The sequence below is a fragment of the Argopecten irradians genome, chromosome 4, assembly GCF_041381155.1.
Source record: "Argopecten irradians isolate NY chromosome 4, Ai_NY, whole genome shotgun sequence".
In the NCBI taxonomy this organism is placed as follows: Eukaryota; Metazoa; Mollusca; class Bivalvia; order Pectinida; family Pectinidae; genus Argopecten; species Argopecten irradians.
Genome location: NC_091137.1, coordinates 38,056,595 through 38,069,727, shown reverse-complemented (window position 1 = coordinate 38,069,727; position 13,133 = coordinate 38,056,595). Strand labels below are relative to the sequence as shown.

The 13,133-nt window shown below is 35.8% G+C and overlaps 2 protein-coding genes across 6 annotated transcripts in view; both read left to right on the top strand.

Annotated features, from left to right (window-relative positions):
* The first annotated feature begins 1,279 nt into the window (after nucleotides 1–1,279).
* Nucleotides 1,280–1,966, top strand: LOC138322277 (uncharacterized). The gene has a single exon (XM_069266315.1). The coding sequence runs from the start codon at nucleotides 1,280–1,282 to the stop codon at nucleotides 1,964–1,966; it is 687 nt and encodes a 228-aa protein (XP_069122416.1).
* Nucleotides 1,967–2,342: 376 nt separating this feature from the next.
* Nucleotides 2,343–13,133, top strand: part of LOC138321571 (uncharacterized) — a 28,372-nt gene continuing 17,581 nt past the window's right edge. For 4 of the 5 annotated variants that reach the window (XM_069265336.1, XM_069265335.1, XM_069265334.1 and 1 more), the window contains exons 1-4: nucleotides 7,585–7,692; nucleotides 10,227–10,292; nucleotides 11,043–11,098; nucleotides 12,717–12,773. In XM_069265336.1, the coding sequence (XP_069121437.1) occupies nucleotides 7,653–7,692; nucleotides 10,227–10,292; nucleotides 11,043–11,098; nucleotides 12,717–12,773 (219 nt within the window). In that variant the 5' untranslated portion in view covers nucleotides 7,585–7,652. Of the gene's footprint in view, nucleotides 2,614–7,584; nucleotides 7,693–10,226; nucleotides 10,293–11,042; nucleotides 11,099–12,716; nucleotides 12,774–13,133 lie in introns of those variants that run through there. The other variant, XM_069265337.1, reaches the window with a different exon arrangement.

Genomic DNA, 13,133 nt, shown 5'->3' with positions numbered 1-13,133 from the left:
CAGAGTTGAAGTCTTTTTTAGGCTTATTGAACTATTATGGGTCATACTTACCTAACTTTGAAGTGTAAGGAGAGACTTTCAGCAAACACCATGCTTGTACACTATGATGGTAACAAACAATTGAAGCTAGCCTGTGATGCATCGGCATACGGATTAGGGGCAGTTATCTCACACATAATGGATAATGGGGATGAGAGACCCATCGCGTTCGCTTCGCGCACGCTCGCTCCAAGTGAGAAGAACTATGCTCAACTAGAGAAGGAGGCTCTAGCCCTCATCTTTGGTGTAAAGAAATTTCACAAATATTTGTATGGTCGTCGGTTCACTTTAGTGACCGACCATAAGCCATTGACAACAATATTAGGACCTAAGACTGGTGTACCCACTCTCGCAGCAGCTCGTATGCAACGCTGGGCGTTGATCCTTTCAGCATATCAATATGACATCGAATACCGTAAGGCTACCGAACACGGCAACGCTGACGCGTTTTCGAGACTACCAGTTCAAGGAAATGTTGAGTCAGAAGAGGCCGACATCTTCCGATTTTCACAAATTGATGAGCTTCCGGTGGTAGCCAAGGACATTAGTTGTGCGACGCGTAATGATCCGATTCTATCGCGAGTGCTAGACTATACTTTGAGAGGATGGCCAAATCATATCTCTGACAACGAGATCAAACCATTCTTCAGCCGTAAGGAGCAGCTGTCCACCGAGCAAGGGTGTATCCTATGGGGCCTTCGTATAATAATTCCGATGGCATATCGAGAACGTTTACTTTCCGATCTTCACGATCAGCACATCGGTGTGTGTCGGATGAAAGCGCTAGCTAGAAGCTATATGTGGTGGCCGGGACTGGACCAGGAGATCGAACAACAAGTGAATTCGTGTAAATCCTGTCAGTCGGTCCGCAATCGACCTGCGACAGCGCCACTCCATCCGTGGAGTTGGCCGACGCGTGTGTGGCAACGTGTACACATTGACTTTGCAGAAAAAGACCAAGATAACTTTCTGGTACTTATTGACAGTCACTCGAAGTGGCTGGAAAGTGTACATATGTCAACGACCACCGCGGCCAAGACAATCGAGGTATTACGTTCGATATTTGCGTCCTATGGTCTCCCCGAGGAGATGGTCTCTGACAACGGACCACAGTTTGTTTCCTCGGAATTCCAAGAGTTTTTGGAGAAGAACGGGGTTAGGCACACCTTAGTACCACCCCTATCATCCCGCTTCTAATGGTGCCGCTGAGCGGAGCGTTCAGATTCTAAAGAAAACTCTTATGAAGCAGGTGTTGGACGGAGATACATCATCGATTAAGCACCGCTTAGCAAACTTTTTGTTTAAGTATCGTGCTACACCTCATACGGTAACTGGGGTTTCCCCTGCAGAACTCTTTTTGAAGATACAGTTACGGACTAAACTTAGCCTACTCAAACCAGATTTGGGTAAACGAGTCAGTCTGCAGCAGGATTCGCAGAAACGTCATCATGACAAAGGGCCTGTTCGCGTCAGGACGTTCGCGCGTAACCAATCTATTCGCGTGCGGAACTTCCGTGGAGGAAAGGAAAAGTGGCTTCTGGGAACTGTGGTTAAACAACTTGGACCTCTCACGTACCTCATCCGTGTCGGTAGAACTCTCAGGTACGTTCATGTTGATCACCTTCTGGCAACCGGCGAAGAATCAGTGGAACTGTATGATCAGCCAATCGCGAGTGAAACCGAGCAACCCAAGCTCCCCATGGACCAACCCTTCGCGAGTGAGCCGGATCATCCGGTTACGACACAGGACCTACCACCACCGGTAAATGATCCGCCAGCTGTTAGTGTTCCAAGTGTTCCTATTCCTAGTGTGCCCAAGGATGTCTCGGAACCCAAGGTAACCACACCCGCTCTGATCGCGACTCCGCAACCAGAGAGACGTTACCCAGTGAGGGAGAGACGGCCTCCGCGAAAGTTAGATTTGTGACTGTATTATATTTAAGGGCCATGATCATGAGTTTAGAGTTATAGTGTTTATGTGTTTAGTTAATAAGTGCTGCAGAGACTGGGTTCAAAAAATAGCTGGAACTCTTTTAGTTCCTTATAGAGAGAGATACAAGTTTAATTTGGAACGTTATAATTGATAAATTGTCAATTTCAAATTGGTGATTCCTAAAATTTCAATTTCTCAATTAGAAAGGGAGGAATGTAGTGTATTTTATATTAGGGGTAAGCATCTTTAACAATATCCATGCCTTCCGGAACACCTCTAATGGTATCCTATGTATGTATTGATGGTTGTGGTGTGTTCCGATAATAAAGCAGTCAATAGAGCAGCCATTGATGGAGTCGGTTAGTTTTTAGTGTTGCGGCCAACAATGCCCAATATATTACAGTATATAATACACGTTATGTACTACCGTAAGGAGCTAGAGTGATGTGATGTATTGGAAAGAGGCATCCCGTGTTTGTCAACAGACCAGAATGAGTCAATTAAGATGTATGTTACGAATATTCTGCAAAAACAAAACGACAACAAATAGCAGATTACACAGGAACCAGACGACGACCGTCGAAATAACTTTAGCTCAAATACGATGGTTTATGACCAACCGTCGCAACAACACCTATAAGGTAAATTTTATATCAATAATAGACCTTTGTTGAGACCCATATGGTGTTGTATCGTCCAAGAAGAATACATAACGACTGAAGGCGTAGCTTCGCGTCCTAGTAACCTAAAAATTCTAAGAGGGTGATATGATACCATATGAACCAAAACAAAGGTACGTAATTTTTATATTAGATATCTCGTTTCTTTAACAAACGTCAAAAACAATATCTAATGAGTATATTTTTACCAAGAAAAAGAATTGGTCAAAAAACGTCACCCTGATGAATGCAGCGTTTAAAATTTAAAAAAAAGAGTCAGTATGCTAAATATTGAACGTCACGTAAACATGTATTCGCCATTGAAAATAGGGGAAAACCAGAGCTTTTCTAATATATGACTGTAATCCTTCATGGAGACGAACTTGTTTTCCTTTACCATGTAGAGACGCTTAAATTCTATAGTATGAAAGTTGGAGAGAAAAATGAAGGGAACAGACATATGCCCCATATCAATGTTTTGAGCTTCAAATAAAAGCTTCACACCAATTCGTTGCTAATGAGAGACATTGCGATATGAATGTTCCCTAAGTATCTATGAAACAAATGATTTATGATTTAACTCTATTTAAATAATGTCGATATTAAAACACGAAACATTGATATCAGGAATTATACTGTATGAGAAACATTAACAAAAGACAAAAACAAACTGATACATCAATACGTTTGACAAGAGCCTCAATGGGAGATATAAGTACGCATATTTCAGTACATGTATCAGTACTACTAATTGCTGCTCATTCACACCTAGTGATGTGTTTAAATCTAACAATATTCACGTGTTATTATCATAGAAAATTCTAAAATTCTTCATTTGAACTTAAAGATAGACAGGATAGAATTCAAAGTGCGGTTGAAATAATTAAGCCTAACAGAATACATACAATGTAGCAAGATTTACATATGGCAATTTAAAAATCATACCTCTTTGTTAAGGATTCCCTTCTTTCAACCTACAGGAATGAAGTATTCTGTGTATATTTAAATCATTGTGCCTCCACTTCTCGTAAAAAAAGGAATAAATCGTAATAAGTGTAAACAATCTTGCTTCTCCGGAATGCGTGGTGCTAATACATGTACTTTTTAAGATAACTTTTTTGCTCTGATATCTCGAATGGTTTATCATGGTCTCGTCGAATACACGTTAGGCCAAAAGAAAAATATGTCTGTTTAGGGTTACCAACGACCCTAATTTTTTTCCACTTTACGAAAAAAATAAAAAGTCGTGATTTCGGTCTTAGACAAAGTGTTATAAGATCTGCAACGTTTCAAATAAAGCGTATCAAACTAAGGTCATCACTTGTGTGTGAATTAATTTATCAGTAAGCTATACTTTATGATTTTTTTACAAACTTAATGATCTAGAGGTGACATGGAAAAGATGAATTATAATCTTTTACAAATTTTATAAAATTACGACTAATGACTTATAATTTAATCAGTATTAATATCAACTACATGTTTGACAAATATTTGATGAAGCATGTGTGATTTTAGGTCATTTTAGGTCATTGTGTGTATTTTATCCATCAAACATTGTGTATTAACAATTTTTTCCAGATCAAGTCATATGTCGTTTATAAACGATTCATCTCCTAAGATACTGCAGAACCGCATGCTTTTCGACTTTCTATAGATGACAATGTTAACCTTTTTTCATTGTCCAGTTTCAAAATTTTAATGGAGTTGTGAAATCTGGTCATTTTACAGTCATTTTGAAGGTTATCTCAAACACATGTGAAATCATATTTTAATTACCATATTGTTAAACATTTACGCGGGAGCTGCTATCTTAAATTGGATTCAACAACAATATATGGCCAGATGGCCAAAATTAGCAACAAATTACAATCCCCCTGTCTATCGACTTAGCTTTCTACATTTTTCATCTGCGTGATTTGCCTAAGCCACACATTAAATTATTAGTCCCTGTTTAATTAAATTATGGCTATTTTGTAAGCTAAGATACAACTTGCTGGTTAGGTGTGTTTAATGAACGACTTTCAGTTGGTATCCATCGCCAGTATGAATACCAACTGGACATAGGAAAAGTCCATGAAGCGCGCTAGCGCATCATGTTGGATTTGCCTCTGTCCAGTTGGCATTCATATTGCCTATGAATGCCAACTTTAAGACGTTCAATGCTTATATTAACGTTTGGTTATAATTTTATGTTGAGATACTAAGGGATTTTGCATCTATTGTGAATTAATCAATCGTTATCAGCAAGGATGGAACAGCCATTTAAACAGTCATTTTCCGTTATCGCTGGCACGACAATTATGACGTCACAATAAAAATGACGTCATAATAAAAGTTTGAAAGACATAGTCTATATGACCGCCAACTACGCTTGATAAGGTTACGTAGTGGAACTGTATTGAAAATGTAACTCTATAGGTATTGTATAGTGTAACAGGAGAGGAGAAAATGTAGCGGCCAGACCGGGATTCGAACCCGGGACCCTCCGAACACTAGCCGAGTGCTAACGATTGAGCTACCTAGTCACCGATGATCACCCCAGTCCAATCCCGCTACGCTATCTTGTAAAATTTGACAAAATATACGTCATTTACAGTCAGCATTGTTAGGAACCTATTTCTATCACTGAATGATCATACAGTTACTAGTGTTTATAGCACGTGCAACGAAAGTTTGTGTGACCGGATTCGACTTTACAAAAGCATACACATTGAATCCTGTTTGGCATTATCTTGCAAATGACAGTTATAAACTATATCATGATTTACATATGTTCATAATAACTGTTATTGTTTCCACTAGGTTATATGGTAAGTGTCCGAGCATATAAATTGTAAATTAATTTTGAAGCATCAATGTGAGATTGTTATCAAATTGTATATAATGAGATAACGAGGCCGTTCCGGCCTATGGTGACAAATGGCCCAGTCTCAATATTTGAACTTCTCTGTGTAACTATGAAAACTTATCCTTTAATATTTGAGGTGATATCAAGCAAACTATTCTTGAAATTACTTCATATGATGACAGATAACGAACCTATGTCATGACGAGAAAGGAAGCCACAAATGAAACGTTACCATGTTTTTGTTTCAAAGCTGCACTTTTATTTAACCTTCAATTGAACAACTAAATAAGGAATGTTTTATTTGTTAATAAAGTAATATAAAAAGATACCTCGGATTAACTAAGACGAATGCATTCAGTCTTGTCCCTGCAGGACAAATATTGATAAACATTTATTTGGCCTAAGGATCAGGAAACAAAATAGTTAAAAACAACATCCTGTCTTAAGCTTTAACATAGCAAATCACAGCCAATCACAAATGACGTTATGAAAAGTAATACCATTTTTGATAAGCTAAGCAAACACTTCCGTCTAAGATCGATTTAATGATAATTGAGCTTGGTTCTTAAAAGTATAAATGGACTACAATTTTTTAAATATGTATAGGATAAACACCGAAAACTGTGTAATAGTCAAGATAATGAATTGTTCGAGGCCGGTAAGGCCGAGAACCATTCATTATTTTGACTATTTCACAGTTTGAGGTGTTTCTCATACTTAAAACATGGCACTGAATGTCACTGGCACTCTCCACTATTATACTGGGTAGTGTCTAACTATTCCACATCTCCAGAAAAAACCCTTACTACCTATTTGAACCTTACGACCTTTTTGTGATTCTTTTATTTACCTCACTCGGAAAACAAGAATCATGATTTGCATGATTTATTTTGAAAGATCCATGCACAGGTACTATTTGGTACTCACACTGAAATATTTACTCAGTTTAGTTTTCACTGTTCAACATGGAGGACATAAATGTAGCTCTGTATATGCTGTAGTGATGATTTTTGGATATAAATTTGAAGTGATCTGGGCAAAAATATTTCCTCATGCAGCACATGCCTTGGAGGGAGCTAATTTAGCAAAGTTTATAAGAAAAAAAATATATTCCCCAACATTTATATACACAAAATAGTGACATCATGTAGCAAAAAGTGTGTTTTTTGAAATTATTCCTTGGGAATTATTATCGTTTTGAAAGGTGTTGGGATGTTAATTTGTTTGATTGATGCTGTTTTTATGGAATATGAAGTGATTTGGATATACAAAATATGAAAAAAAGCATGTCAAGCATTTGTAATTTCATTTTGGCAGAAAATTCAGCATTTGTCTCATGGGATTTTATCTTCTCTCTTCTGGATTTGTTCAAGTGAATTCTTTTCTGGGTTATGGATACAGTGGCTGTGAAAGAAATGATGAAATATATTTTGGAATGAAGTGATGAAAATTGTATACATATATATATATATATCAATATCATGAAAATAAATTTACAAATACATCACAACAACGTTTACAAGTACTTGGGTTAATCTTTAATCCATCTCTACGAGGAATTAATGAATGAGGATGTATTTCTGACTACATGCTAAGCTATGTTCACCAGTCGCTACATTCACCTTCAACTGTGGAATAGTTACCTTTTCCAATGGAATAGTTCACAAACTATTCCACAGCAAATGTAACTATTCCACACTACTAGGTGATAATAGTAGACTTTGCTCCGACTATACCTCAAGCTATAACAATAGATGACATCACAGCGATGTTTTAATATAAGAAACCCAATTATAAAGGGTATAAGGTGTTAACCGAAACTAATGTTGAAAAGACTTGGTGTTAACCTGATAATTATGGTGAACGTAGAGAGTTTCGAATGACCTTGCCCTTTAACTAATTCTTAATAAAATGAATATCATATGACAGCAAAAGGCATTGTACCTAGAATGCTTTTTAGAGTTTCGATAAATTTAAGTTCAAAAGTATTACCTCGAGAAGGTGCAATATTTAACGATATCGCGCTGAAAACGTGACCTAAATAGGCAAAGGCCATATGTCCTGCCTGGGACGTCACTTTAGATAACAAAGGGTGATCGGAATCTTAGACTGGAATTATCTATAGGGAGATAGTTTGTACATATCCTTGTGGACTCAACCACCGTGAAATATGAAGCTACTATATTGTACCTTATTTTTTTACTGTATAGGTAAGTGTTTATTATGATCCTTTTATATAAACTTACATTCATCTTTTATTCCAAGTGCATATCCATGTTCTTGTTTCTTATCTCTTAGTTTTTTAATCCTTGCTCCAATTTAAAGACAATATGTAATATGTTTGTGGAGGATTATTTACAAAACATGTTTATATCTCAATATTTTGTACGTTTCTACCCTGAAGGATACACCCTCTGCCTACTTTAAGGCTTGATGGGGACAGAATCATAACCTTAGGAGGAAGTAATTGGTTAACATTAAAGAGGTCAGACGGTCCGACCTCTTGTAATGTGAACATCAGATCTTCATTATGATTGCAACTTGACCCTCATTAGGTCTCCGCTTGGAAATGTGTATGCTCTATAGTAATACGTTTGTCTTTTCGGCCGTCGGTTCGTCCGGCCGTTTCTTTCTTCCAGATGAGATGGATGATCCCAAATGCGATCTAGGTGTATTGCCTAAATTTGTGTTAATTGGAATCATAATGACTGCTTAAATTTTAACAATAAAAATGGGAAATGTATTTCTGTATATTTTAACTGATAAATATTCTGTGGTGACATTATGACATTGTTCTTAACTAAAAAAGTATAGGGGTCAAATTGAGAGATTTGGGTCAAAAACAAGAGATGTTGCTCTTAATGTGGATTTTGTGATATCATGACGCTGTGTAATGCAAGGAGTTGATTGACTTGGATCAGGAGTTCCAGTCACAGTATCCTAGATAAGTTTTTACATCTTTTCCAAGTGATATCTTCTTATGACTTCATCAAGTTCTGAATGATATTTTCTAATTACTTCATCAAGTTAAGTTGTTTTGAATTGAAGAAGGGTCGCAGTTCCAGTATCACAGATAAGTTTTTTTACATCTTTTCTGAATGAAGTTTTCTTATGACTTCGTCAAGTTATGAATGATATTTTCTTATAATTTCATTAAGTTAAGTTGTTTTGAATTGAAGAAAGGGTCAGCTGAGTATACGTCAAGGTCAAGAACATTCAGTCTGTAGATAAGGTCACATGGACAGACATCCGGGTGACGGGTTAGTACAGTACATTGTACTTGTTTCCGAATCCAGTCTCTCATGATATGTATTTTGTGCCGTATCCGTATCGAATAAAATATTGTTATTAGATGTATATCAAATAACCAAACTATCTGTCTCATCTGTTGTCGCATACTGAGGCGTCAGTTTTGTTATGACTTTATTTAGTGATGGATATAGCGATAGTGATAATAATCCATGGAATATCGAGGATAGTGTTTGTTAATGGATATTTATTTGCGATCTGATTGTGGGGACATTTAACGTGGCCGTTTATGATGTGTCAATAGTCTAGTTTGACCTAGATTACAGTGAAGCCATTGAGGCAAACCAAACGCTTTCCGTTCCGGAGTGTCTGGTTCTATTATCAATGTTCGTTCTTCCTATCCTATAAACTATAATTTAATAAAGTATTATTTCAATATAGCCCGGTCCGAATGTATGATATTGTCTGACCTGCTTTATTAAAACATGTCTACATAGCACCGTTATTGTTCTACACATTAACAATATCTTTGGATTGACAATTCAGTCTAAGAGTGCGTTAAAATTTGCATATATATCGGAAACTAATGGAAGGTAAAGTAAATGGTATTAATGTGATATTCCAGAAAAGCCCATTGTGGTGAAATGTGTATGAAATGTTCAAACTCGCTTGCTGTCCGCCATTCAAATTGTTGGTCGAATTTTGTGTATGCCGATCCCTGGTCCGTGCCAGTGGCGTAAAGCTATACGGTTTGGATTTTCAGCAGTATTCATTAAAATACTTAACAATGTCGTACAGTAGAATCTGTCAATATGATTTTATTGATGTTTCATAAGGAATTCAAAATAATGCATCTACAGACTGTATACCGTGTTTCGTCGTTGTTTAACAGAAAACGATTCATTGAATGGTTCCTTTAGTATTGATATCTTACGCACAAAAACATTTCATACCCACTGCTTCCATCATATACCAAGAACAAATACGGTATGCTGTGACAGGGAAAATACCGACAAAGAACGATATTTTCCTGACTTGTGTAATCCTTACCTCCCTGACGATATCATTGAATTATATGTTTGCCCTCCTCGTATGACGAAAGTGAATTTCCTTGTTTAAATTAACGCTAGTATATTTCTATTGTTTTGTATCGAAATATAATTCCCAATTTCTTAAAACATCTGTCCTACATGTATATATATTGCCTTATATAGCTGGTAATTCCGCTGACCATGAAAGAGGTCAAGGAAATTTAAACTATGAAGAGTAACGTAATGGGTTAAATGTATGTAATATTATCGGATATAACGACATTGTATATGTGAAAATTTAATTCTTCCCAATCAGAGTAAGAGCACAAAATTTTTGACTCGCAATAGCAAAAATAACAAATTCATGGTAATTCGTCAAAATTCGATTGATGTATATATATATGTAATATTTGTTTTGTTTTGCCTTTTGTTTTTGTAATTTTTCAGTATTTGTCTTCTTTTAGTGTTAATCAATGCAACAGATGTCCTAACAAAAAAAGCTCATCGTCATCCGCCGGGTGCAGCAGATCGTAAGTAGTGCTACCATACAACACATAGAAATAAACATTATTGTCCATGGTAAACATTCGAAGACTGTCAAGGATGGGGCCTTAGGATCACACACAGGAGATTAACACATACCACACCACTGATACAAAATTAATTAATTCCGTAACATACACATTTTTTTAATAACACAAATTTCACTCATTTTTTGATGTTGTATGTTCACACTCGCTTTTACTCTGGATCGTTTATCATAGAATAACAGAAATTTACACTTTATTTAATTGATCAAACGTTTGATCAAAGCTCCCAAAGAATAATGGAAAAAACATATTGTACTTGCTAAATCTAAATAAGATTGTTTGGAGTGGAAACATATGAAATATCTTCCCATTGATCGTAAAGATATTGCAATGGTTTTATTACGAAATGGAGTCACTCGAAATGAACATGAAGCCTTAATAAGTAGCGTTTTATGACAATTGCTTCAAAGTATTTTCAACGTTTTGCACTTTAAATGATTTATTTCAACGACTAATACAAACTTACCTTGATTTTGCCACTACACAAACTGAACATGCTAGGCTGAAACAAAGGCAAAAGAAGCAATACGAGCAATATTATAATTTAAAAACAGATATGGTATATCAATAGGATTGCAGATCGCATATTAGTGATATCTAAGCATCATGAAAAATGTAGTATAAACACTACAGGAACAATTCCGTTTAGTGTAAATTATAAATGTTTAACTTTGATCTACTCCATTTCAGCCAACTTCCATCATCACATGACATGTGTTGATAAGCATTGTGATGACCATCACTCCGTAAGTATATAGAGAATACATGGTTAGTATCTTACAATACAAGGTTTATTTTGGTGCGAGACTTAGGAAAGCCGAGATGACGAGGCTTTGCCGAGTCATCTCGGCTTTCCGTGTTGAGCACCAAAATAAAACTTGTATTGTTAGATACTAACCGTGTATTCTGTTTATCCTGCAACCATTATGACATTCAAACCGAAAGCAAATTGACAGTTATTTACTTGGTTTTGCCCGAAGCGAGAAGCTTCCAGTAGATCTTTGATGCGGAGGTAAAGATTCATTCACTATACCGAATGAGAGTGTACTCCTGTTTACATTCACAAACAGTGTCCGTAATTCTATTCAGTATGATACATCGCTCAAACAAAATGAAAATACTCAAAAAACAATAAATACCTATTAAAGAATTGTTTGCAATACATACCTTTGCCATGAGCCAAGAAAAAGACGACACCGCCATACGAGATTTTCGATAGCGTAAAAATGACGTCATTCCGGTGAATGTGACGTCACGTTTTAGCGGGACTGAATGACGTTCCATTCACCGGAAGGTTCAAGTTCTGGGTCAAGTTAGAAAAAGTTCCGTCAGATATGGAACAAATTCACGTGATCGTATTGACGGATAAAGCATATCGTATTGACGGATAAAGCACAAGTTTATCCGGCAGTAGTTATCGGTCAGTATGTGGGACAGTTGCAGGATAAAAAGCATTAACAAGGGGTTACATCAGCGCTGCCATGAATCAAACAGTGCACTCGTAGCAAACCTCAACCAGGTTTCTAATGCAATGATACTCTGAGAGTTCTGTAACATAAAATATTTTCCCTTCTAATAAAATATATTGATATTGATCATTAGCAAAACCATTGAAACTGCATTTTTTTTTGTAACAGTTGATGCGAATGATTGATTTTGTTCAACACCCCACACAACCATCAATCGAGATATAATTAGTGTTTTATGCATCAATATATAGGTTACAGCATTATCATTAGTTCTTTTACATTATTTAACGGTATCAATTTACTTATCGAAATCATTTTAATAAACAATTCTCTTTGTTTAGCCATTTTCATTTTTTTATAATTATAGAATTATTTTCATCGAACTGAGCTTTTAGTACATGTATGCTGTTTTTTGCTTCTTACTGTGTTTTGTAACATGGAGAATGAATGTAAAAAAAAAAAAAAGCTGAAAAAAAAATTTTCATCGATTATTTTCATCAATTTGTCATTATTATTATTTCACAAAATTTACTTTATCAGCCCATAAAGGAAAAATGGCGTCGCCGTTTGTAACGTTGCTTCCGATTGGCTGATATAGTGATGTAATGATTTCATAGAAAAAATGAGCCCAAAAATGAATTTAGAATTTGAAACAAATTATCTTCAGTAAATTGATTTATAAGGATTAGTTTGATTATTATGTTCTAGAGATATAAAACACAACTCTGAGTGTAAACCCATTATATACCACAGAGTACACTCAGATTTTTGTGTTACATCTTAATTATGAATACCTATTGATAACATCCTCCATCATTTACATATCAGTTTAAGATGATGACACAATGCCAGTTTATAGAATTCAGTATTTTTATTCACAATTGTTCATTTCTAGACATGTAGGATGCATTTGGACCCGAATCACATGCACGGCGAGTGTACAGAGCCTGACGTACGTATTGATAATTTTGGTAGATATATAATATTAAAAAGATGCACATGAACATAGTTTTGTATATCACAAGTAGTAAGCTTAACTTACATTCATTTGTGGGATTGCAAACATTTAGCATCTGTTTGTATAACATCTGTTGAAATAAATAGCTACGTTCAAAGCACATGACATGTATACCATACTATTTAAGAAATCGTTGTTTTGTAACAATCACTTCTAACAAAACGACATTGTTAGCCCGTAAGACATGTTTTTTACCAAACGAAAGTGTAAATTATTACGTCGTAAGGGATATTTTAGCCTTACTAATTAAGATTTAACGATTTTTAAAGCATTTGCACATTTTAATAATTAGCC